Source organism: Equus przewalskii, chromosome 28 (assembly GCF_037783145.1).
Source record: "Equus przewalskii isolate Varuska chromosome 28, EquPr2, whole genome shotgun sequence".
Classification (NCBI taxonomy): Eukaryota; Metazoa; Chordata; class Mammalia; order Perissodactyla; family Equidae; genus Equus; species Equus przewalskii.
The window spans coordinates 15533293-15559500 of record NC_091858.1 but is presented as its reverse complement, the minus strand read 5'-3'; the positions used below and the strand labels follow the sequence as shown (position 1 = coordinate 15559500).

The window sequence follows — 26208 nt, the reverse complement described above, 5'->3', positions numbered from 1 at the left end:
AAAAAAAGCAGGAAAAAAATAAAATAAAATAATAGTTAAAATAGAAAACTTTATGTTATGTATATTTTACTATAATAAAAAAAATCAGCCAGTTTGGTATTCAAACAAATGTAGACAAACAATAATGAGATCATTTATTTTGCTAATTAAATTAGCAATAGAATAGAAATTATAATGCTGGCAATACTTAATGTGAAGAGAAATAGGTACGTTCAAACACTGCTGAAAAGAAGTACAAACTTTCTGGATGGCAGAAATATATATCAAATGTACCAATACCCTTTGACCTCTTAATTCAAAGTAAGTGAATTTGCCTAAGGAAATTATAATTCTTACTGTTTAAAATATACAAGATGTTTCAGAAAAGAAAAAATAGTGAGAAAATAAAAGCTCAATGTTGGTTAACTGATTCATGGTATAGCCATAAGAGGGAATATGGAGCAGCTGTAATAAGTCATATGCTTCAGATATATTAAGTGAAATCAAATGTTGCAAAACAATATACACTATGATCCCAATTTTGTACAACAAAATATCTTTACATAAAAAGCTAGAAGGATAGACATGAAAATGTAATATATCTATAATTGCCAATGGTAGTGCGGTTATGAGAATGTTTAAATTTTCCTTTATACTTTTCTATATTTCCTAAACTGTTTAATAATGAATATTTTATAATCATAAAATTCAAAGAAGAAAGCAAATAATTAAATATTAGTAGTACTTATAAAATAATGTTGTCCATCCTCAGCTTTCAATGAATTATTTGCTACAAGCTCAAAAAATAGCTATTAAATTGAAGATATGTCAGAATAGACAAGAATCAGAGCATGCCATTAAAATTGGCTAATTCAATCAGAAAGTAGCCCAGTTTCTTTCAGTCAAAAATGATCCCAAGTTTTACTTTTCACGGGCTTGATTTTTGTGCCATCAGAGGTCCCAGGAAAGCATGAGAGCAGCCATTGGTGAAGATCAAGTGGAAGTTGGGTGTGGCAGGAACACTGGCTGGGGGCCAGCACTCCTGGGGTCTCTTCTCTGCCATTTTGAGCAGCGAGGCCTTGAGCTAATAACTACCCAAGCTGTTAAATGAAATAGCCTTTAAAAGGAGATTCTACTGAAATATTATCTCAGGAAAGCATGCCCATTGATTTATCAAATCAGGACTGAGAATTCATTATGTTCAAACCCTCCACAAGACTATTCCAGAACTGTCTCTCTTCCATCAAAAGAGCTTTCTCCTCCAAGCCCTTTCTCCATATTCATTTCTTCTTTTTTTTGTCATTTTCTAAAGTATTTTTTTATTGAGATATAATTGACATATAACTATGTTGGTTTCAGGTATAAAATGTCATGATTCAATATATGTGTATAGTACAAAATGATCACCATGGTAAGTCTAGTTAATATCTATCATCACACATAGTTACCCTTGTTTTTTCTGTGGTGAGAACTTTTAAGATCCACTCCCTCAGCAAGTTTCAAATATAGAGTACAGTATTATTAACTATAATCACAGGGCCGGCCCCGTGGCCGAGTGGTTAAGTTCACATGCTCTGCTTTGGCGGCCCAGGGTTTCACTCATTCGGATCCTGGGTGTGGGTGGGTATCACTCATCAAACCATGCTGAGGCGGCGTCCCACATAGCACAGCCAGAGGAACTCACAGCTAGAATATACAGCTGTTTACTGGGGCCTTTGGGGAGAAGAAGAAGAAGAAAAAGAAAAAAAAAGAAGGTTGGCAACAGATGTTAGCTCAGGTGCCAATCTTTAACAAAAAACAAAAAAACTATAGTCTCCACTCTGTACATCACATCCCCAGGACTTATGTATTCATGTTTATTTTTGTTTCACCAGCACACTGCCTTCTCTAGGGTTTAGTAAATCTTTGTTGAATGATAAAAGTACTGTGTCTGGGGCTGGCCCGGTGGCGCAGCAGTTAAGTTCGCACGTTCTGCTTCGGCAGCCCAGGGTTCGCCAGTTCAGATCCCGGGTGCGGACCTCGGCACCGCTTGTCAAGCCATGGTGTGGCAGGCGTCCCACATATAAAGTAGAGGAAGATGGGCACGGATGTTAGCTCAGGGCCAGTCTTCCTCAGCAAAAAGAGGATGATTGGCAGCAGATGTTAGCTCAGGGCTGATTTTCATCAAAAAAAAAAAAAACTTTTTTTAAAAAGTACTATGCCAGGCGGGTTCATATTTGGGGCTTAAATGATTATCCAAAAAGTGAATTTATATCACATTTACACAGGAACAAAGGGTTCCCCCCTTAACTAAAAATATCACTGATAGACAAAGTTGACGTCCTGCATATTTTAAACTTAAATTGTTCAAAAGATGTGGTCAAAACAGTCTGGCTGAACAAGAGAGCTCCTGGAGGTAAAATTAAAAGGAGGTGAATTTATTTATTTATGAGGCCTAAGCCCTGTCTTTTTGTCCTCTTTCTCCATCTTATAACCCCAGAATTTGGATTTTAAACACTGAAAAGGCTGAAGCCCGGGGTAGATGGTGGGGGAAGAAGCCAGATGTGGGTCACTGAAGTTTAAACAGAAATGAATGTTTTAAGGACAACCATTACATTCAAATTGAATTATTTCTCTCAATTGAATAGACTGTTTAAAAATGATTTTCAAATCCGTCTATCATTTGTCCTATTTCCTTTGAGCATTTCAAATGAAAATTATTTGCCACACTAATTTCACAATGCTCCATTGAACACAAATTTTATTGCGACATTTTCCAAGGACAGGAGGCTTTGGTTCCTGTGGGAGAGAAATAAATTTCCAAAGAAATTGCTTGGCTCATATCACTAGAAGAGAGGTTTACGCTAGTTGCCCCAGGGCTAAACGAAGCCAGAAGTTGAAATTACTTGGAATGGGTTTAAGTTTTTTTTTAATTAGTCGCTAGCATCTAAAAATTGGGAGATTTGATATAAAAATATAGAAGTCTAGGGGCCCCTGAAAAACTTTAAACCCAGAACGATGGGGTTGCCGTGTTAACACATGACAACAATCCAGGGAGCCTGGCTGGCGCTGCCCTCTGGAAGGGTCCTGGGCTCCCCAGTTCTCTCCATCCCGCCATGGCTTGCCTTACTCACCAGCATTACATGTTTGAGTGCCTGTAGACACTTAGCTTCTGCTTCTTTTTTTTTTTTTTAACACAGTACAAAAATGCAGAAGAATGTCCTTGGATGATATCAATAATATCTAATATCAGTCATTCAAATGTAGCAACCAGAGAGTTGCCTTGTTAGTGACTAAGTCTTGTCATGCTGTTTAGGAGTTAGCCAAGTGGTTTTTCTTTCCTTGGTAAGACTACAGTGGAATGTGCAAACATCCAAATCGACAGGGTGTGGATAGCCCTGTCAAGAACTTCCGTGTAGCAGACGCTCAAACTGAGAAGAGCATGGTAGGAAGTAAACATCACAGGTCCTTGTGTCAAATCTCTTTTTTTTTAATATACCATTGAGAACCAATAATTAACAACAGTAGCAAAAAAAACAGGTGTAATTTGTGACAGTTTTTTATTCTAATGTATTGATGGGGTTTCAGAGGACCTAAGACAGCTGATGGGAAACGGGCTACATTAATCCCTGCCTCTTGGAGTCCAATGTTTCAATACCCAAATCTCACTTCATGCAGATCAGCTAACGAGCCCAGTGTAGTGTCAGCTGCCCATGACAGACCAATGAAACCTCGGGGGATGCGTTGAAGGTTACGAGAAAGAAAGGACCCTGAGCTGTCCTGGGGACCCTCTTTCATCTGGTAAAGCACCCCTGCTCAGTGACACTCAATGACTTTTCCACTCTTTCCTTCTCTCAGTTTGTCAAGGCTCCTCGGATCCACAGAGGTTAAAGTCAAGGTCTTGTTTTGTTTTTGTCTTCTGGGTAATTATTTAAATATGAATCGCATATTTTTGTTTGATGTGCCTACTTAGTAATTTACAATCATAACGCCGAAAATTATTGAGGGCTTATGTGCTAAGCTTACGTGCATTATCTTATTCAAACCTCACTACAAACCCCAGGAGGTGTGCACTATTTCAGCCTCCTTTTTTGAAGCCGAAGAAACTGAAGTTTGACAAGGTAAATCGTGTGTTCAACATACAGCTAGGAAGTGGCCTGCTCCAAAAGTCTTCCTTTCAACCACGATTCTGCAAGTGCGGCAGCCTTCAAAATGTAGCGTGTCCATTTCTAACAGGAGTAAGAATTAAAACTATGAAAATTGAGCTTGGGCCCAAGACACAGGCTGTGTCAATAAATCAAAGAATGGAAGATGATGAGATTCAGGGAAGGCCAAATGCAAACCGACACATCACCAAGGGAAATGTTTTTGGGGGTATTAATATTATTAGATGATGAACAAGCCACAGAACACAAACCTCCTGAGAGATGTAATGAAATTAGAGAAGATAACATCAACAATCAAAGAGAAAGGAATGGGGCTTAAACAAGAGGAGACAAAAAAATTAGCATGTTTTATTCTGGAAAGATGCTTACTTAGTGGGGTAGGTATATTGGGATTGCACAGACTCCTAGAAACCTAATTAAATTAAAGTATAACTTCATCTGGTTACTAGTAAACATTAAGAACTCATCTAAGAATTGATATGCTTTGGAGGAGATGCCTAGAACATCTCTTTTTTTTTTTTTTTTTTTGGTGAGGAAGATTGGCCCTGGGCTAACATCTGTTGCCAATCTTCCTCTTTTTTTTTTTTCCCCCTCCCCAAAGTCCCAGTACATAGTTGTATATCCTAGTTGTAAGTCCTTCTAGTTCTTCTATGTGGGTTGCCACCTCAGGATGGTTTGATGAGCAGCGCTGGGTCCATGCCCAGGATTGGAACTGGCAAATCCTAGGCCGCTGAAGCAGAATGTACAAACTTCACCACTACACCACTGAGCTGGCCCCTATATTTTTAAGGTCTGGATTTTGAATAAATAAAGGAAATTAGTATGTTTCGGAGGTGTATTGCTATTTTCTAAGTTTGAAGGACACACTGCAGCCTCGGTGGTCTTTTCAAACTGCAAATCTGATCATGGGATGCCTTCATCCAGTAAAAAGGCTTCCCACTGTTTATCATGTTTAGGGTGAAACGGTCCTTAACACAGTCAAACAGGGAATGGAAAGTTCTTGCCCTTACTTTTCCAGCCTCCCCTTGAAGCACACTCCCCTTTGCTGACAATTGCAGGTGTTGTGACAGTCCCCGGAGCATCCAGACTTCAGAGGGCAGCTCCCTCTTCTTGTCATCTCAGGCCAGGTCAGGTCCCCACTTCCTGGCCCTCCCAGGACCTCTTCTTCATAAGCCCCTTGATGCTGCCCCACCAGACTGTAAACTCTGAGCAGGCAGAGGCAGACCTGTCCTTGCTCACCTTTGTGTCCCAGGCACTTAGAAGTAGGGAAAAGCCCTGGAATATCTAAATAGAGGAGTCCCATGCCCTCCTGAGATGCCACTCTGCAGAGCTGAATTCTGGTTGGGTAAGTTAGGGAGTCAGCGGTGGAGTTAGCATTTTTATTTTGTTTTTGAAAAACTAGGATGAAAAAGAGTCTTGTGTCTGTAAGTTAAGACATGGCTATGGGCCAGCACGGGTGGTCTAAGCGCTTAAGTACTTCACGCTCCCCTTGGGTGGCCCGCTTTGGTTCCTGGGCTCAGACCTACACAGCTCTGTTAGCAGCCATGCTGTGCTGGCAGCCCACATACTAAAAAAGAGAGGAAGACTGGCATGGATGTTAGCTTAGGGCAAATCTGTCTCAGCAAAAAAACAAAAAAGGACATGGCTATGAAATCCATGCATCTTAAACCATAATTAAGAGAGACTAAATTCTCCCATTTGCATTTAACCCTATTTAAAAACAGACTCTGCCTCCAGCTCTCCTCTTCACTCCCCTGCTTTATATATCTCCATCTAAGACACTATATATATTTCACTTATTTATTTCGTTTATTGTGCGTCCTTCCCACTAGGAGGGAAACTCCAGGAGGGAAGAGATGTTTTGTCTTTCTGCTCGCTACTCCATCTCCGGAGACTACAACAGTGTTTGGCCCACAGTAAATGCTATCCTTATATTTGTTGAATGAATGGGTTTAGGTTAGTAGTTTTTTTTGCCCAGAGCTAACAGAGAGAAAGCATCGATTAGCCCCAAAGCAAACTTTCATGGAACCCGGTCGGTCGGGATGTTTAAAATCTTACTGAGGGTGTATTCAATTGTGATCTTTAAAAATGAAGTTTCCTATTATATCAGGGGTCATCAAATTTCAGTGCATCAGAATCACTTGAGGGCTTGTAAAAATGCAGATTCTCGCCATCAGAGAGTCTAACTCTGCAGTCTGGAGCGGGCCCATCACAGTTCAGGAGCTGTTATTAGTTTGTGGCCCAAGGGCCACGGTGAGAAAAAGACTGGCTGTGAGTATGCAAACAGTAGATTCAACACGTGCTGAGTAAAAACTCAGTGTCTCTCTCCAGCAGTGTTAATTACCGACATTCGTTCTGCCACCCTGCGGGCTTTAGCAATGAATAATGAATGTCCAAAGGACGGGTACTCTTCTTCCCATTTTACATATCAGGAAAAACTGTTCATCCTCACCTCCTCTCTTCCCCTCTCCTCCCGCGAATTTATGAGGTTCCCACCAGGATGAGAGGCAGAATCTCAGAGGTGAAAAAATAGCGCGTAAAGCTACCAAGAACAAGAGGGAAAGTGCACGGTGTCCCAGCGTCTAGCCGAGACCTCCCGGGCAAGTAGACACCTCGTGGGCACAGCCTTTGCCTTATGCCCCCGAGGCCGAAGGTTGGAGACTTTTAGGCGCTTCCCGCTGCAGACGTGGAGGCCAGAGCGAAACATTCCAGCCCCGGGCGGAGGAGGCTGGGGCGGGGCTGGGGGCGGGGCCAGAGGACGGCCTGAGGCTGCGGTGGGCGCGTCTAGCCGCGGGGCGGAGGCGAGGGGCGGGGCCAGGGCGAGGGGCGGGGCGGGGCCGGGAGAGCGGGCGGGGCTGAGGACGGCGGGAGGCTGAGGCCGGCGACCCAAGGCAGAGGCGGGGAGGCAATGCTGCCCGGGCTCGTCCCTCCCCTTAGGGGCGGGCGCTGCGGGAGGGCGCGACCGACAGGGGACGCGGGAGGCAGTGCGCTGCAGCCGCCCGTGCGAGGGCGCGTCGCTCCTATCCTGGCCATGGCCGAATGTCCCCGCAGCAGGAGCAGCTGCTCCCGGGCTTCTCGCCTCTCTCCCTGAGCGCTCTCCCTTTTCTACCTCTGGAAAACCCTGTGTTCTTTCTGGGGCCGTGGCGAGGGGCACGGAGCGGCGAGCCAGGATGCGCTGAGGACCGCCGGAGCGCGCGTCTCAGGTGCCGCCGCGTGTCTAGGCGCAGGAGCCGAGCTGCCTCGGGCTGCCTCGACTTCCCCACTGCGCACCTGCCGCCCCCCGCCGCATTTGATGTGCAGAGAGAAGCCGGACACCATGATCCTAACACGTAAGCTAGACTTGTGCCTTGCCGTCGGGCCGGCCGCGGGAGCCAGCTGCGGAGGGGACTCGCCGTGGAGGAAATGTCACCCCGCCTTGTCAAGTCGATGCCTGACGTTCTGTGCTTTTGAAACGCTTTCCAAGGAGGCTCGGGACCGAGTCGCCCGAGTTTCTTGGAGTGGAGGAGGTGGAGTGTGGGGAAAACAAGGGTCCTAATTTGGGGAGGGAGGTCTTAATCTCGGGTAATGACTCCTGGCTAGTTCTTGCCTGGGGGCCGCGAGCTGGCGCGCCCCGTGGGCTCCGGGTAGGGCTCAGGGGGGCCGACCGCGACTGATGAAGTGAAGCTCACGTTAATTTCCCGATCGGGCTGGGGGGCGCAGGGCCAGGCGCGGGGCGCAGGGCCTGGCAGGGGGTGCAGGGCCGGGCGGGGGGCCTAAGGGCGGGTTGGGGGCACACGTCCAGGAGGCTTCCAGCCCAGCTGGGCCGGCGGCCCTGCTATTCTTATTCTAAACCCCAGGCGGTGGCCTCTGGCTCAGAGGGGCGCGGCGCGACCACCTTTTTACGTATCTTTTCTTCGGAGACCGTTCCGGGCTCGGTACTTGCTGTCCTTCTCCGATATAAGTCCAAAAGGAGCTTTGATTCCCTGAGAGTTTATTATTTAGGGACATTGAGATCGTAGTGGCACTACGCTCTCAAACTGCTGAAGTTAGATTCATCAAAAAATTGCTTTAATTTCAAACCGTTTTTGTTCAAGTATTTTAAACACTGGAAAATAACTCAGACCTAGCCAGGAAAGTCTGGGTTTGGTGGCTGCCGGCCCCTGGAGAGTATTGAAGCAAACCCGTGGCTTGCATGCTAGGGCTGCCTGCTAGAAGGGCTCCTGTGTTTCTTCACGTGCTGGGGCTTTGAATCGGGTTTCCTAAAGTGCCCCATGGAGATGCCCACGCCCTTGGCTCGAGAGGTGGCGCCCGCGCGGAGCGAGTCCCTGGGCCCGCGAAAGGAAGGGAGCACGCTCCCGACTCGACTTTTTTCATAGCGAGGGGACGGCCTTTTGGAACCCTGCCCCACTTCTGTGCCCCTGTCCCCACCTCCAACGTCACAGGCCAAGCCTTTGATCCTTCGGAAGGAGTTACACCCCTGGCCGCAGCAAGCCCACCCTGCCACGTGTAATTCACCGAGGCTCCGCGTGTCTTTCCAGCGTGCAGCCCCTATTTCGAGCAGAGTCGGGGTGAGGCTGGCGGGGTCGGCGTCCTTGGTCTGCAGCCTGGGTCTGCAGCCTGCTAGCTGGGCAGATCTGGGAAGTGACATGACCTGTCTGTACCTTCTTCGTCTGCAGCGTGGAGGAAATAACTATTTACCGTGCGGGGAGGTTGTGAGGATCAAAGAAGCTAATACAAGTGCTTAGCACAGTGTCTCGTACTGATGTTCAACAAATACGCGATTTATGCTAATTACTGTAGAAAGAAACCCTTGCGTATAGTCACTACTCTCCACTGTGGAGAGGAAGACCATGCCTGACGCTGGCCTTAAGTCTTTTTACACCCAACATGGTTGGCAAATAGGTTCATTCTCAGGATTCAGAGGCTGCTTCAGCCACTGTTGGTGAGCTGAGAAATGCAGTCTAGGTAGGCATAGCCAGCCGTTACAGAAAGATTCTTGAGGGTGGCATGTATGATGCATTTGGAGAGAAAAAAATCACAGCTCTGGAGAAGGCAGAATACTGAGTCTCAAATTACATTTTTTTCAAAACTCTATTTGCTGAAGGGTTGAGGGAAAAGAATAGCCCCGCAGAACTCTGAATGTAAATCTATCAGCAGCTCCAAGAGGTCGGCTAATTCAGCATCCATCTGGACTGCAGACTGGTCCTCTGCAGAGATAATTTGCAGACCATAAGTGTGGAATTAATGGAGGCACCCAGTGCCATCTTGGCTTGCAGACTACAGCAGATGGTTGGAGGGGTGCCCTGTAAGTCAACAGCCCCCCTAAAGAAGAACTAAAGTCCCGGGGAATGAGTGTCAAATAGTTAGCAGATGGGCGTTCAGAAGTTATTTCGAGACGTTTTCTGAGAAAATGTTGGCGATTGTGCATATTAACTTTTATTGTGGCATGCCTGATTTACGGTGTGGCCCAATCCTGGGTGCATATTTTTTTCATTAGCACTACTGTTCAGAGTTTAAAATGAAGCAGAGCAGACTGACTTTCTCTCCCAGCTGTTTTTGAAAGTTTGCTTTTGACAAAAACAGATTTTATTTTAATTCAACCTGAGTGATACCTTGTACTTGTGGCTGGAAGTTCCTGAAGGGGCCCTGACTTGGTTTCCCCACTCCACAGCATCAGAATAAGGAGCTTCCAACTCAAGTCTTTCCCTAGAGTGGAGGAGAAAAGTGGTTTTAGTGACTTCCATGTGTCTTAACTTTCAAGTTGTACATCTTATGAGCAACACCACTTTACTCCTTAAAGAGTGAAAAGGTTGATCAGCTAAGCAATTAACTGGCTAATTGAAGGCAGTGGAGTTTTAATAGACTGGACTAATTAAGGATTTTCCTATAGTTCTGGAGGGAAGGTCAGAGGCTGATGCCCTTTGAGCTAATGCCTTTTTTTGTTTGTTTATTATTTTGTTGTTGTTTTATGCTGTAATTCAAAGAGCAAAGATGGAGCAAAGTTTAAGGGCATTTTAACATGAAAAAGGGTTGTTTGGGTGCTGCTGGATAATATACCAGATTAATAGACATGTTATGATTAAAGTTATTACTATGAAGTGAGAAAAAATGTGCATAGTCCTTAAATTCTTGTTTGCAGAACCAGTGTAGGGCTTAAAGGGGATATGGGGGTGTCTTCCAGTCAGAAGTTTGCTGGGGTTCCAGGAGGTGGCTTCAAATACAAAAATAAGTACTTGGGTTTCCCTTGGTGTCTCCATGGAGATTTTAAGCCATGATGCAATGTTCAAATGAGAGTGGTATTTTTATGACTTAGGCGAGTAAATATGCAATTTGAAAATATTCCGGGGAGGGTGATTTTAGTCCAGAAGAATGGAGGCGTCCCAAGTACAGTGGGTGAAGTAAGTTGTACTCTTTGAAGAGAGGCTGGTGCTGGACAGGATGGTCCAGTATTGTAAACACGAGTTTCTCATGCTTAGCTCTCCTTCCTAGCAACAGGAAGACGGAAATGAGGCGGTGAAAAAAAAAAAAAAAGAAAGACCCTGAAGGGCTCTAGACAATACTTGACCCACCCTAGCATTCACCCTGTGCAGCCAGAAGACTTGCAAAAATAAAACTAACTTCAGATGTTTCCCCTTCCTCTCTGGATATTGCCAAATTACTCAAGACTGAATTCTCCGTGCTTTAGAACATTACAGCAAAACCTGGCCTCACGGTGTAACTGGCATCGAGGCTCACGTCATGTCAAGCCGGTTCTTGAAATTATAAAGCAGACCTGGGAGAGAAAGGGGGTTTTCGTTTTTAATGTTTGCAGAGTCCACTGATTAGAGTTGTATGAGTTGGGATCCGGTGGGGAAGAGGGAATTTAATTTCTAAACTTAGTCTTTCCTCTGAGTTTCTCAGAGTGCTCATTTTAGCAGGATGTACCCCTTAGATACTGACTTTTGAGTTGTGGGGTTACAGCATTCACGACATAAAAAATTTTCCCGGCTGTGGTGGTCAAGGTCAACTAATGCCCAACCGTAAAGTGTAAATTTCCAAACACGGTCATAAAAAGCGCAGCCCCAGGTTCCTCTTTCCATGGCTGTGAAATGAGGAGGAAAAGACTTTTCTGGAGCAGACTTTCATGATTGTCTTTATATCTGATTCTGTGGCCATCCATTGCTGATGGAAGAATTCGGAGACTTGAGGGTAAATCCGTCTTTCAAGAAGGACAGTGCTGTGGGGCTAAAATAAGTTTTGTAGGAATGAGTGGCTGGTATGTGTGCAGTCAGTGGTGTTTGCTTTCAACTTCCAATTAGTCAGAAATCTAATTAATGTAAAAGGGGGAAGATTCCCAGCTGAGAAGGGCTCTTCCTGTCTGCCTGCACTTTTCCTTGTGAGCCCCTGTGTTATTGTTAAGGATTATCATGATCAGTGATAAGGAGCAAGGAGTGGTCCTGCTGGGGGTTCTTTAATTAGGTCTGCTCTGTCTTCACATTTTTTTCACCAGCTCTTCCCTCCTTTCCATCTTAATTAATGGTGGACAGGAAGAAAGCCCTGCATATTTACCCTGTATATTTTTAACATCTCTCACAAGCAACGGGAGAGTCATAATATTATAGAAGCTAAAATTGATCACAGTTTGCTTTTCCTTCTCACATTTAATCTTCATGGCAATGCCCCAAAATAGATACACTTCTTCCCATTCTACAGATGAGGGATCTGAGGCTGGGGGCATTTGAATGCCTTACCTAAGAGCACTGGACGTGGCAGAGCCAGAATTTCAACCAGGGGTCCGGGGCTGTAGAGTCCAACTTATGGAGCTCTATTTGGCAGGAGTTGACTCGATTTAGGCAACAGAAATTAGGGGCCATCTCTGGTTTTGCAGTTACTTTGCGGGTTCCTCGGGGGCTTGTGCTCCTAAGTAGGGGGCTATAACGTTAGGCTCCACGACAGATCAATGAGTGTTTTCTGCATCCCTTCTCTGGGACCTGCTGAATGGAGACTTGAGCCTCTGTCATTTTTTTAGAGAAGGGGTCCAGGATACCATTTTCTAGCCTCTATTGACCACTGAATAATACTTTCTTCAGTGAAAGTGTTTTAAAATAATATTTCTAGGGGAAAATTTACTCCCAGATGTCACTGCGAGCATTTGAATGGCCTCTTGAAAATGCCTGCCTGTCAGGAAATAATGTTCTTGGGCGCCAAAAAGTAAAATGTTACACCTTTGGAAAGTCCAGCCAAAGCACCGTGGGAATCAAGTTCTCTTAATCCTTTAGCCTTGTTCTTTACTCCGCTGCTAGACTGAGTTTCCTAGTGGAAAGTACGCTCGTTTTCCATTCACACATACCTCCACTTGGTGCCTTTTCATGTCTTACCCCCTCCTGTCCCCAGGAGAAAATTCAAAAGCTGACCGAAGGCTGAGGTCAGTGAAGCCGGAGTCCTCAGGTGCCTTTGACACCTCCCATCCACATTTTGTTCTCTTCCCTGCCCCACCTTGGAGTGTCCTGCCGAGGGGACCGGAGGCTGCTTCCTGCAACTTGTCAGAAAGGCGCCTTCCTTCTTGCAGGAGTCTCGAGAGGATGTCTGGGGGACAAAAGTTTTCCACACCCTGAGGCTGTAGCATTTCCCAGGCTGCAGCACGTAGGAAGCCATAGAGGAAGGGATTTTGGAGGTGAAGTGGCCTGTGGCCTATGCCTAGGGCAGCACTACAGCCCTGCCGTGCCGTTTGTCACACTTGGGTGACAAAGTCGATAGAAGATGCCAAAGTTCTGAAATCATCTTAACCACCACCCCCCCCCCCAGCCTGCAGAAACCATAAACCCATAAGGGACAATCTCTGCACAACTTCCTTTTACAAAAGGTATAGCACAAAAAAAGGGATCTTGTATCGTGTTTGTGCGTTTGTAAAAGTCATTGCATGGGAAGTTCCAGAACTTTGCAAAGCAGCCTGGAAAAACAGTGCCTCTTCCCACAGAGGGGCAGCTGAGGTGCCTGGAAGTTCAGTGGTTAGTCCAAGGTCACGTGTGCGTTGAGTGGAGCTTCAGACCCTTCCCGCCCACATGTGTGAACTAAATGGGGATGGCAATAAAATGAGGATCTCCATGTGTTTGTAGGAAAAATGGATCAGTTATAAAGCCAGACATGTTCCTAAACTAAATCGATGTACCTGAATCAGATTTGGACAATTAGCTTGTGTGTGTTTGGGGGGGCCGGGTGTCACAAGCAATTTTGATGAAAATAATTTTTTAACTCCTCTGGAAGATAGTAATCTTTATTTTTTCTATTTTTGGACCCCAAACTGAGAAAATCCAATTGAATCATGTTTCCTTCTTGAGGTTAGACATAGGAATGGCTAGAGGCAGCTTCTACTAACCAGTGTCTGCATTGTTTTTATTCTCATTGGTCTTCGATAAGGCGACTTGATGTTTCATTTGAGTCAGAATGGAGTAAAATATGGGCCAACAGTTTCTCTAGAATCCCTCACTATTCCCTTTGTTTCTAATTTAAGGTTTTTTGTAGCAGTATGCTTTGCACAGTGTTTTATGTTTCCTGAGCTATAGCACTGCAGAACTTAGGGCAGAAGCCAAAGACAGACATAGAATGAGCTTTGCCAACACATGTAAAAGAAAGAATTGATGTGCCTGCCAGCTTTTAAGGATGGAGATGGTAGTGAGTGTTACGTTAGGTTTGTAACCAGGTATTTTTGCCTTGAATAATAAATTTAATGGGAAATGGGTTTTATAATCTTAAACCATCTGCTTCACTTTATGAAAAAATGAGGCTCAGAGGGGCCAGTCCAGGGGCGCAACAGTTAAGTTCACGGATTCCACTTGGGGGGCCTGGTTTTGCCGGCCCACATCCTGGGTGCGAACCTACACACTGCTTGTCAAGCCATGCTGTGGCAGGCGTGCCACATATAAAGTAAAGGAAGATGGTCACAGATGTTAGCTCATGGCCAGTCTTCCTCAGCAAAAAAAAAAGAGGAGGTTTGGTGGCAGACATTAGCTCAGGGCTAATCTTCCTCAAACAAAAAAGGGAAAAAAAATGAGGCTCAGAAAAATAAGGGCCCTTAAAAGTGTGTTATTTGGATGATTTCCTTTCTTGAAATTGTTTTCTTAATCTATGCAATTATCATCTTTGAAGGGCTCAGTATTTTAAGTTCTATTTCAAATCATTTTTCTCAGCAGTGCATGGTTTGAAATGCAGCAATATTTGATATAGAATACTAGAAATGTGTGTGTGTGTTGGTAAACCAAAGGTTTTTTTATCCTACCTCCGATTGAAATGAAATCAAAAGATATGATGATGCCGTATCCATTTCCGTACTAGTTTCTTTTCCTGGAGTTTGACTTGTTTGTGCTGGGTACTAAGTGCCATTTTTTGATGAGTTGGGAGATAATTTCTGTTCCTGGAAATAACTGAATCAGCTCACGTCTGGAGTGCCTGATAGAACCACGTCATGCGTGGGATCAGATCATTACAGAGCTGTTTGCCTTTGCAAGGGAAGGGCACATATTTTTTGATGTGAGGGACTTGCCTTTTCCTGGTTTGTGTGAAAAACCGTATTTTGCAAACACTTGAACTCAATGATCCCCAAAGGGGATTTCAGTTGATTTCATTTCTGCACCGCTGGAGTGTCACTTCAAGGGCGTAATCCCAGGTATAGGCTGGCTGGGTGTGTCTCCCAGACTTTCCTTCTTTTTCAAGGCAAAACCATTTATTAAGCTGTCATCACCTCATTGGGGAAATGGGTCCTTTTTTTCTCCCCCTTTATATTATTTCTAGGAATGTGCTTTACTAGAAAGCAACGTAGTGGCCTTTAAACCTCAAGCAGGAGGAAAAAAAAACCTTAGACAGAACACTCCCAAAACTTCCAGTTCTTACTCATACTGAAAAACAGTCAGATGAATTAAAAGTGAGGGTGGGGGCCAGCCCGGTGGTGTGGTGGTTAAGTTTGGCATGCTCGGCTTTGGCAGTCTGGGTTCGAGGGTTCAGATCCCGGGCACAGACCTACGCCACACATCAACCACGCTGTGGTGGTGTCCCACGTACGAAATAGAGGAAGATTGGCACAGATGTTAGCTCAGGGACAATCTTCTTCAAGCAGAAAAAGAAGAGGATTGGTAACAGGTGTTGCTCAGGGCTAATCTTCCTCACCAAAAAAATGAATAAATAAAAAATAAAAATAAAGGTGAGGGTAATCTTTGTAGGCACTACTGAAATATGTACAAAGTGCTTTAACCTGGGAGTGAGAGCCGGGTAACGCTGGAACCTTAAGCAAAGTACCTAAACTCTGAACCAGCTCTCTCGTTTGTCACGAGAAAAGATGAAAAGCTCCCAAGATTCATTTCAGCATCCAGTTCACTGATTCTGCAGAAGTCAGGATGCTGCCATAACTGAACCACAAACATAAAAGATCAATAAGCAAAGTAAAACTCAGAATTTTCTGAGGCGAAGTGTTTTCTTCCTATTAAGCTTAATTTTAGTTTGAGGGCTGAAGACACACAAAAGCCAAAACCTTTAGGGTTTTGTGTTCTCTCTAATATGAACATTGCCTTCTTGGGCCAAATCAAGAAATTAATGCATTATAAAGCAAATTAGATATTTTAGCAATAAACTTCAGTAAATCTACAAAATTGGGGAACTCAAAGCAGTTACTATTGATCCAGTTTTTGAGGGAAGAAGAATGTCTCCATGTAATTATGATAAATCTGGAAAATTAACGATAGAAATGGAACCTATTCTACAGGTTGTCTTAGAGAGAAGGGGAAATGGGCATAAGAGAGATCTCAGAGACAGAAATTCAGGGAATTTATAAAGCCCGTGGCAATCCCAGGATTTACAGATGAGGAAACGGATCCAGAGATTGTTTTCTTAAGGCTACTTAACTAAGCCAAGGATTCTTTCCTGGATCTGTTTTTCTGACCTGTTACAGGTAATACTTCGCCTCCTTTTTGTGATGGATTATTAGGAGGAGTTTGGGACACTCAGATGCAAAGCCATTTTGTATCTGAGGAGATCATGCTGGTTGCTCATTGGGTAACCAAGCTAAGGAGATGCTCGTATCTGCTCCATTGGGATAACCTCCTTCCCACTTCCTGCCTCCCTTCCTCTGTTCTGTTACAGTGAATCCTGCCAGCTCTCTACTTAGCTTGTTCTGTCTCCTTTACTCTGCGTCTCCTCTCCCGCCATCCAATCTTACATATGAGGTCATAACTCCCCTTAAATAAAGGCCAAGCGTAAAATAAAAGGGTTGCTCAAGCAGCGCCCCCATCTCCCCGGTCCCACTTCTGAATACATATACGTCTTTCCTATGTCACATCACACTCTCTTCTGTACTATACAGAAGTTCTTAGTTAACTTCTTCCTTTTTAAGAAAAAGCTATGCATGAAAATAATGCCTTTCACACTGGTTGCTTTGGTAGGTAACAAATAGCATTTTAAAAATAGAATAGATGGGGGACCAGCCCCTGGCACAGCAGTTAAGTTCAAACGCTCCGCTTTGGCGGCCTGGGGTTTGCCGGTTCAGATCCCGGGTGCAGACCTATGCACCACTTGGCAAGCCATGCTGTGGCAGGCATCCCACATATAAAGTAGAGGAAGTTGGGCATGGATGTTAGCTCAGGGCCAGTCTTCCTCAGCAAAAAAAGAGGAGGACTGGCAGCGGATGTTAGCTCAGGGCTAATCTTCCTCAAAAAAAAAAAAAAGAATAGAAGAATAGAAGACTGCATCACTTATTGTAAGTGTTATTTGGTGAAACTTGTTGCAGTTTTACATATGATTATACATACTTGTGTGTTTGTATACCTCAATGTGTGCATATATATGTACACATATTCATGCACACCTACATACTTGTACCAGGTTACAATGTAAAATGTATTTCTTATTGTGGATTCTGGTCAGAGAAATTAAGACCACTTCACTAGAACAAACATCCTATCAGTGGTTTACTTATTTATTGAGCAACTACTCTGTGTCCTACCCTGTCGTAGGTGCCTGGGATATATTAGAGAGTAAAATAGGCAGGGAAGCTGGCCCTTTTGGAGCTTACCAGAGGGGAGAAACAAAATAAGCATAATAAATAAGTATTTTAGAAGAAGGAACAAATAAAGCAGGAGAAGGGGGATGGGGTGGGATGATGAGGCCGGTACGGCTGGGCTAGGCAGCCAGAGGGAGATGGGGTGACGGATGGGGCATGGTAAGGATCTAGGGCGTGTGGGCCTTGTTAGGACTCTGGCTTTTGCCTATGAAATGGGGACTCGTTGGCGTTCCCTGTACAGGGTCACTTGAGACTTAACAAACACGTGGACCTTAGAATAGCCTTAGGAAACCAACTCATTCCTAAGTAGAGGATCCTCTGACATCACGGACTCAACTGTGAATTATCTTTCCATTTGGCTTCCTGGCAGCACACTGAGAAGATGTTCAATAAATAAATATTGAAGGAAGGGGAAAATGAAGGACGATTGGCTTCACTTAAATGTTTGACTCTACTCAATGTACCTGAAAGTGGATTTGGGTCAGCTCCTGTTAGGCCAAATGGCCTTAGAAACTGAATTAGTATTGACCTGTCTTCCAGAAGCTTCCTAACTGCTTTCTTTCTGAATATGCACAGCAGATGTCTGGAATTTTTGAGGCACCTGAGATAGGAAAGCTACTGGTTGCTAGTCAAAATCTTTGCTGTGATTAGATAATATTAGCGTTTAATAAATATCAATATATATATTCTGCTGTCTGACTTAGGCCATCTAGGAATTTGTTTTACCTAGGTAACACCTGATAACCAGTCTTTGGCAGTCGTGTGTGTTTAACATTTATTTTTATTAATTGCAGAGAGAGAGGGATTCAAGTCATAGTTTGCTTATCAGAGAGTCGGGAGGCTGTTAGGATAACCCAGCGGAGAGAGTCTGGGACACGGAATATGAACAAATGCTGTCTGGCTCAGCAGTTCTGGATCCTGGCTACCCTCAAATTTACTTAGGGAGCTTTTTAAAAAATACGCTGTCCAGGCCCTCCCTAGACTGAGAATGTCAGAATACCTGGGGGTGGTTGGTGGGTGGTGGTTTTCTAAAGCTTCCCAAGGTGATGCCACCTGCATGCGGGGTGAGAGCTGCTGAGGTCTCCTCCCCTTGGTCCGAGTGTTCGAGGCCGTAGTTTGCGGCTCTAGTGGCCCGCCCTGTGAAACCCACCCACCAGGTAAAGATGGGCTGAAGGTGCCCAGCTGCATGACAGTCCTGTAAAATTGGCCACCCTGACGGAGGCAGGAGAATCCAGAACCAGAGTCTTCCTTCCATTTGAAGGAATTTGTGTGACCAGGGAGAGGAATGAATCTGGTGTTGTATCAGAAAGCACGCCCGCCTCCCACAGCTCACATGCTTCTCCCAGGCTGTGAAACATCAACTTTTCTATGAACCTTTGCCCACCAGTCTATCAGATTTGGGAGAATCCAAGGAATCTGGAAAGTGTTTGAATTTTCTTACATTCCTCCAATTGCTTAGAATTTTATTTAGGAGAGGAATTACATGCGGCATTTGACTTGAATCCTGATTTTGGTAGCATGTTAAAGGAGGCTGAGAGTTCCCACTGTAAAGACAGAGGCACAGAAGATGGAAGTGATCACATCCTGCTTCCACCAGTTGCTGTTGCTCAACCGGCTAAGATCAGCAAGTTCAACAGAATGTTGACAGGGGTGGGGAATTTCTGTTTGACTTACTGTTGAGGGGTAAAGGGAAGATGGGGTCAGCCCCTCATGCCAGGAAATGTGCCAATGCGGCCTAATGGTTTCCAGCCATACACAAAAGGGGCTTCTGGACCCCGTTCATCATCTAATGCAACTAACCACTAACGCTGTTTCCAGTAAAAATTTCCTGTTTCCTCCTTAACGCATTTGTCTGTTGTTTGCTTAGAGAAAACCCAGGTATGACAGTTTCATTATATTTCCGTTGTATTTTTAGTTTCTGATGGCATTTTTGCCTGGTGGGGCACGTTTTTAAAAAATCATCCTCATAGTTTTCATGCCACCACGGAGACACACTGAAGGAGAAGTCGTACCCTTAGAGCTGATTAGAGGCCCCCAAAAACGGGCAGAGAGGAGTTAAAATGAATGAAGTAATGCAACATGTAGATGGTTTTCTTTAATATTTTAAATGTTGTTCATTGTTATTTATCTTTTAAGGGAAGAACCTGCCTTGCTCATTTCTGTGAGTCTTGTTTCCCTCTCCCACATGGCTTTTGAATGTGAAGAATGCTTATTTTTAAGGAAAAGTGGTTATTTCTCTGCTTCTTTCCTCATCCATATATCTTGGGGATGATATTAGTAATCCCTGTTTCAGGATCAATGTGAGCAGTAAATGAATTCATATGCATTAAGTGCTTAGACTTCGGGCCTTGCACCTGGTACACACTCAATAAAAGTTAGCCATTGAGAGAATTGTCGGGAGGTATCTGGAAGACTGCATAGAGGAGGCAGCATTTGGGGGAGGCCTTGAAGGGTGAGTTAAATTTGACATTGAGAGGACGGGAGAGCATTTCAGGCCAGGGAAGTCACGGCGATGTGTGGGGAGATGAATGCCAAGTTTACTTTGGCTGGAATATAGAGGGAGTACAGGAAAAATTAGGTTGGATGCCATGTGGAGAGCCTTGAAAACCACACGGAGGTGTTTAAACTTGCTTTTTCTACGTAGTGGAGCTCCGGTGAAGCTTGTGACAGAGAGACAAGATCAAAACTGTAACTTAGGAAGTTTGATGAGCCAGGGTTGGTGAATGGATTCTCTGAGAGAGGAGAGAATTGAAGACCTGGAGATTTACTAAGGAGATCAGAGTGAAAGTAATGGCCTGGATCAGAGGGTGAGACCAGGAAGGGTGTTAGATGTAGACATAGGTTCATTTCATATTAAATAAAAGGAAAATAGTGATTTTTTAAAAATCAGTACTTACATTGAATTGTTAACGTTTTCTCTTCATCTGTTGGTAATAGGTGAGAGTGAGGTCAGCAGCTATTCCAGTTATTAAAAATCAGTGGCAACGTTTTACCATTTTCTATTCTGATTCTACAGAAATAGGGAGTCCTCAATTGTGACACAGCCTAAGTTTTCATGAGTGGACTTTTTTAAATGTACAATAGATACACGCTTGTCTATTTTCCATGGTTTCATATCTAAAAGACAGACAAATTCTCATCTATTTTAGGGTAGGGAGAAGGAGGGGTAATTTCCTGGATCTCTGTAGTTCTTGGAAGTCCTGCTTTTTAGCCATTGCAAGCTTTTAATTAAATTATGTGCTGAAGAAGCAAACTTTGGCCTGTTGACATCATTTTTTTCTAACCAAGTGGCCCTAAAGAGAGTAGCAATTTGGACACAGCTCTTAGATCAGTTTTTGGTCATTTGGGGGCATTTCATTTTCTTGGTGGTGGAAAATGAGTAAGAGAGTGACAAGAAGCAGTAAGTATGTATGTGTTCCTGAAATCACTCAGAATCTAAAATGAGTAATAGATGTGAAAACACTTTGTAATCCGTAAAGTATTATATAAATAAATGCAAAGGGTTTTAGAAAAATAATGCCTTACATCTTTCGTGCCTCTTAGCATGAAGCCATTTTAATAAGAAAATCAGGAACATGCTCTAAATAGGTGGCAAAGTTGGTGAGTGAATTGTGTATGAGGAAGGCTTTTGTGTGTGTGCTGACCTGGTGTCATGTCTGAATATAGTCCAAAAAGGGTAGACACAGAATTTCTGGTTACTCACCACTTGTTAAGTAAGCAAGCACATTTACTTTTTAACACTCTATTGTTCATCGTCTGGCACTCTGTTCAGTGGAAATAACCACTAACGTGTCAGAAGCAGCAAGTTATTTAAAATATTTTTTAAAAGCCAATACTTAGCTTTTTTTCTTTTCATCTCTATCTTTGAGCAGAGTCCATGGAGGTGATAGAGAAAAGTAATTTCCTCATGCTTTAAAATAAAATGTTGAGCTTTTATGTATTTTTCCTGCAGTATAGTTTTCTAGAAAATGTTTTTTATGATTTTATTTAAAGCTTCCTTAATTCCTTTCTAAGGCAAGGTATAGATATAAGTACATGAAAAAAATTTTACGTACAGATAATTCACATTGTACAATTCTCTATATTCTTTTATTCAGTGCACACCTTGAGGTTCTTACACATTTATGTCACTTTGTCCTTCATCCCCAGTTCAGTCCTGAATCTTCTGTTTAATAATGCTACTTTCATCACTGCACTGGACAGATTCATGGAAGTAAATTTTTCTGTGCCACTTATTTCCACTCTGCTGCCATAATTATGTTTAGTTTGGGTATTAACTAACTCATCAGAAGGTCGTGGTTGTTTTTCTCTTTGGCGGCTCAGTGTCATTCCTACTTACTTTAATGAATTTGAATATTCTTTTTCTTTTTTTTTTTTTTTTGAGGAAGATTAGCCCTGAGCTAACGTCTGCTGCCAATCCTCCTCTTTTTGCTGACGAAGGCTGGCCCTGAGCTAACATCCATGCCCATCTTCCTCTACTTTATATGTGGGATACCTGCCACAGCATGGCTTGATAAGCGGTGCCATGTTTGCACCCGGGATCCAAACTGGTGAACCCTGGGCCACCACAGCAGAATGTGCGAACTTAACCACTGTGCCACCGGGCTGGCCCCTGAATATTCTTTATTACCTTTCCTTAAAGGCCAAGGGACTCATGAAATAATAGATACAAAATGCTTTGTAACCATACAGTTCCTAGACAAAAGTAAGATATGTGTACTTCTAAGATGAGCTCTCCACCTCCCACCTGGCCCAGAGGAGAGATGCTTAATGAAGATTTGAATCTGGAATAGATTAAGCAATGTGTAGACAGTTATAAATGAGCGAATAGCCTTGCATACCTAAGGACTCTAATGGCCTGAGGAAGGTGGGAAGAGGAGTGGAAAGAATATTCTTTGTGCAAACAGAGAAACTAATGAGTGTGCCCTGACCTCCTCTGTGAGTCAGTTTTAACGGGATTGTAAATATGTGCATGAGTGAGTTCGAACACGTGTGTCAGTTGCTCTTGGCCTTTCTGTTTATCAATACTATCTACAAGATGTTAACCACGGGGAAGTAGAAGCTTTATTGGGCATTTCAGCCTGCGAAGATTGTGGGATTTATTGACTTAATGCCTTCTGGGTCACCTGACAGCCTGGCCTCTACGGCAGGATGCAGCTAAAGACCCATCGCCACAGCACCTGGGGCTTTTATGGGCCTCCCAAGGGGTGTCAGAAGGTCTGTTCCTTTGGTCAGGTTAATTCCATTGCAGGTGTCAGATGTACTTGGTGGCCTTTTGTTGACATGAGAAGTAGACCAAGTTAGGCAGGCCAGGCTTAATTAGTGATTTAATCCTTCAACTTTCTTATTATGCCCTATTTTCATAATCATTTGCAACCAGAATACAGAAGCAGCACAGAGTATCTTACTGCTGGGACCCCATTTTATTTTACAGGAAAGATGGATATTTTGTCTATCCATTATATGGATATATAATGCACTATATATATATGTATTAAATTATACGCATTTTTAAAAGTCTGAAAAGCACAAAAATTTAAACCATTTGAATTAAGTGGGTTTTTTTCCTTTTTGCTTATCCCTGTTTCCCACCTCCCATAATGTTTTGTCTCTATAACAAAAAAAGAGTTCACTGAGGAAAAAAGAAGCGTGCTGAGGTACACATGACTAACATTTTGTCTTTTTTCTATTCTCTTCTAGAAATTGAAGCCAAAGAAGCTTGCGATTGGCTCCGGGCAACAGGTTTTCCCCAGTACGCACAGCTTTATGAAGGTGAGCTGGGAATGCCTTTTTTTTTTTTCAATTGGCATGATCCTATCCTTGGTTCTTGACATTATTGATCTACAATTTATTTTCAGATATTTTATTACTTATTTAAATATTTCCTTAAAAAACAATGTAACAAGCACCTAAGACCCCCACCACTCAAAACAAAAGCTAGGACCTTGATAATAACGCACCCATGTGCTCTCCTGTTCGGTCCCTCTGCTCCCCGCTACCCAAGGAACCATCATCCTGAAATCTCTGTTTATCATTTTATTTTATTTTTATATGGGTTTATTGTATTTTCCTAAAATATATTTTTTTATAAAGTTATTTTTACCTTTATAAAAAGGGTATCAGGCTCTATGTAATCTGGTAGGATTTAAGTTTTTCACTTATTATATTGTTAAGATTCTTCGATACGATGTCCCCATGGTTCATTTGCTTTGCCTGCCATGTAATACCCCATCGTGTGGATATACTACAGTTTAGTCATATCCACACTCTGATTGGTGGGCATTTCGGCTTTTTCTGTTTTGCTTTTATAAACTGTACTGTTGTGAGCATTCTTGTACTCTTGGGGTACATGTGCAGTAATTTGTTTGCAGATATACCTAGGGGTAGAATTACTGGGTAATGATGTGTATGTTCAATTTTACAGTGCAGATTTTTTTCAAAAGTGCCTGTCCCAATGGTCACTCCTACCAGTAATATATAAAGATCCCCTCTATCCGTATGCTCTCAACACTTGTTATTGTCACACTTTGATTTTTGCCAATCAAATGGATATATAATGACACCTTATAGATTTTGACTTCTATTTCCCTGATCATTAATGATAATGCACATTTCTTCTTATCATCTGGCCACAGGTGTTTGCTCTTCTGTGAAATGGGCTGTCGCTCATTTTCCTCATGAGTTGATCGGGCTTTTCTTAATGATTTGTAAGAGCTCTTTATTCTAAATACCAGGCCTTTGTTGGTCATGTGTTAAAGATATCTTCCCCTAGTTTGTATTTAGGCTTTTCACTTTAAGTTGTCATTTGATGAATATTATTTTTTCTCTGGCATTTAATTTTTTAAGGAAGAAAAATGGGCCTTTTTTAAAAAAAAAATAACATCTAGGCTGAATTTTTATTACTTCATTTTGTCATCAGTACCCTGGGGATCACTTGGATGCTGAGGCCAAGGATGAAGAGCCCCTCAAATCTCACTCATTCTCAGCCTGTGGCTGCCCAGCGTGGGCAGAGCGTTCTCTGTGCACAGCAAGATGAATAGGTGTTCACTGAAATGGGAGTGTTATTACACTATAGGAAATCATTTAAAAAGAATTAGAGTTATGAACTAGTGAACTCCATTTTATGGATAATTTTCAAGCAAAGGTTGGATGAATATGAAGTGTTCCTAAATTGAGAGTAAATTAAATGTCTTTCAGGGCCCCTTCCAACTTGAGCATTCTTTGTTTCCTTACCTTTACTGAGATGACGACACTAGTGTCTCTCATTCATTCATTCATCTATCCATTCATCTCTCCATCCATCCATCCATCCATCCTTCCTTTCATCCATCCATCCAACTAATCAACACGCCAGTATATTAATTCTGCACCAACAAAGATGCCCAGAACTGTGGTAGATGCTACATATTTTATAAAAATAAAACATAGTTCAAATCTCAAAGAACACTTATAGGGGATTGCCAGTATCTCAAAAAGCAAACATAATTTTGGTTGATTTACATTTTAAAAATACATCTTTTTCATCACTTAAGAAGGAAGGAGATACTAGGAGACGGTTAGCCACCATGTGACAAAATCTTTACAAGATCCGATTGAAATGATGTCACTTAAATTTTTTCACCAGGGATGTTCAAACCTTCTCACAATAAATAGTGATTCCAAAACATGTCTTTTGCTCTTCTATCCTTCTGGGATAATAACAAGCAGACTGATTCCTGTAATAATGGCAGTGGGCTGTCAGTTGGAGCTAGGGGGTCACTAGCGCCCTTCTTTAACTCATGAGCAAAATTCCATGAGCCCAAACTGAGAATGGATATAGTTTGTGAGCTTGGAAGTGCTAGACATGATCAGCAGGTTGCCTTGAAGAGGGATATGCAATGGGTGTGGGGTACTCCTCAGAAGCAAATTGGTCAGAGATCCTAGAGACCATTTTTATGTCCCTGGCTCACTCAGCTAAATTAATTCGTTACCTAATTTACAATACCTGGTCTTCCCCATTGTAGCCCAGACTGAAGGTATGATATTTTCTCATGAAGACAGATTCAGCGTTACTTTATTGTCAGACTGTAAAATATCTTACTGATCCTCCATTTCAAAGACTATCTCCAATTCCTTAACCCGCATGCTTATTAGGGTGGAGTTGCTTATCTTTCCTTTAGGGAGAATTTTTGACCTGTCAACATTTAGAGTATCTCTGTCTTTCAGTAGGACTTTGGGGGTGGGACCAGCATTCTGTTGGGTTTTCAATTCACAGCTCTCCTGGAGATAGGGAAAGATAATTGCATTTGCAGTGGCAGTAACATGGCTGTCCTTTTGTTCCTTTTGTTCTCCTGTTTAGAAATTAAATTTCCTTCAATTATGTCCATTTTTGGTGTTGATTTGCTGCCAAGAAGCACTTTCTTGTGATGTGTGTGTTTGCTAAGACCATTTCCAGTCTCTGTCTTACTTCTTTCCAAATTCTGAAGTGCAAACTGCCTTTTCACAAGTTACATTTCAGGGTGTCTTCACATTTCCAAGTTTTTTGAAGCATAAGTGTGCTTTTGAGGGATACTGTACATTGTTCTGGGCTATAATTTCTCCCCTTCATCCTGCCGCTGTGTGCAGGCTGAGCACACACACCCCACACACCAACCCACACATTCCTTGTCTTCCTGTTTAGCTTTATTTGGGTCCTTGGCAATTTTTACTTCCTGCCCTTAAACTGAAGCTGGAAGTTTAAATTCTAACCTGAAGAGCTCTGAGGACTCCTTCTCTACGTCAATAAACCATCATCAAAAAATGATCAAAGCCAGAAAGAATCTAGGCAGGTAAGAGAAAACGATTGATTTTTTTTCCCTCCTCTCACATTTAGTTCTTACCTACTCTAGAATTTTTTTAAACAGAATTTTAAAGTTAATTTGGATGAGGAAAGTAATCTAAAATACATTTCTGTATTTTAGATCCACTGAATTTTAGGTCCACTAAATTAGGAATTGGTAAAATAACACAATGCTGTCTCATATACACTTAACAGGCATATGAGCATTTTAATTTACATTTATGGATCTGATGTTATAGTCTGGAAGTAGTAAAAAATATATT

At 42.8% G+C, this 26208-nt stretch overlaps 1 protein-coding gene across 7 annotated transcripts in view; it reads left to right on the top strand.

The window, feature by feature from the left end:
• DLC1 (DLC1 Rho GTPase activating protein) overlaps positions 1-26208 on the top strand; it is a 479654-nt gene that overhangs the window by 429624 nt on the left and 23822 nt on the right. For 5 of the 7 annotated variants that reach the window (XM_070598490.1, XM_070598489.1, XM_070598488.1 and 2 more), the window contains one exon: positions 22828-22899. In XM_070598490.1, the coding sequence (XP_070454591.1) occupies positions 22828-22899 (72 nt within the window). Of the gene's footprint in view, positions 1-6959; positions 7631-22827; positions 22900-26208 lie in introns of those variants that run through there. The other 2 variants (XM_008526280.2, XM_070598491.1) reach the window with 2 other exon arrangements.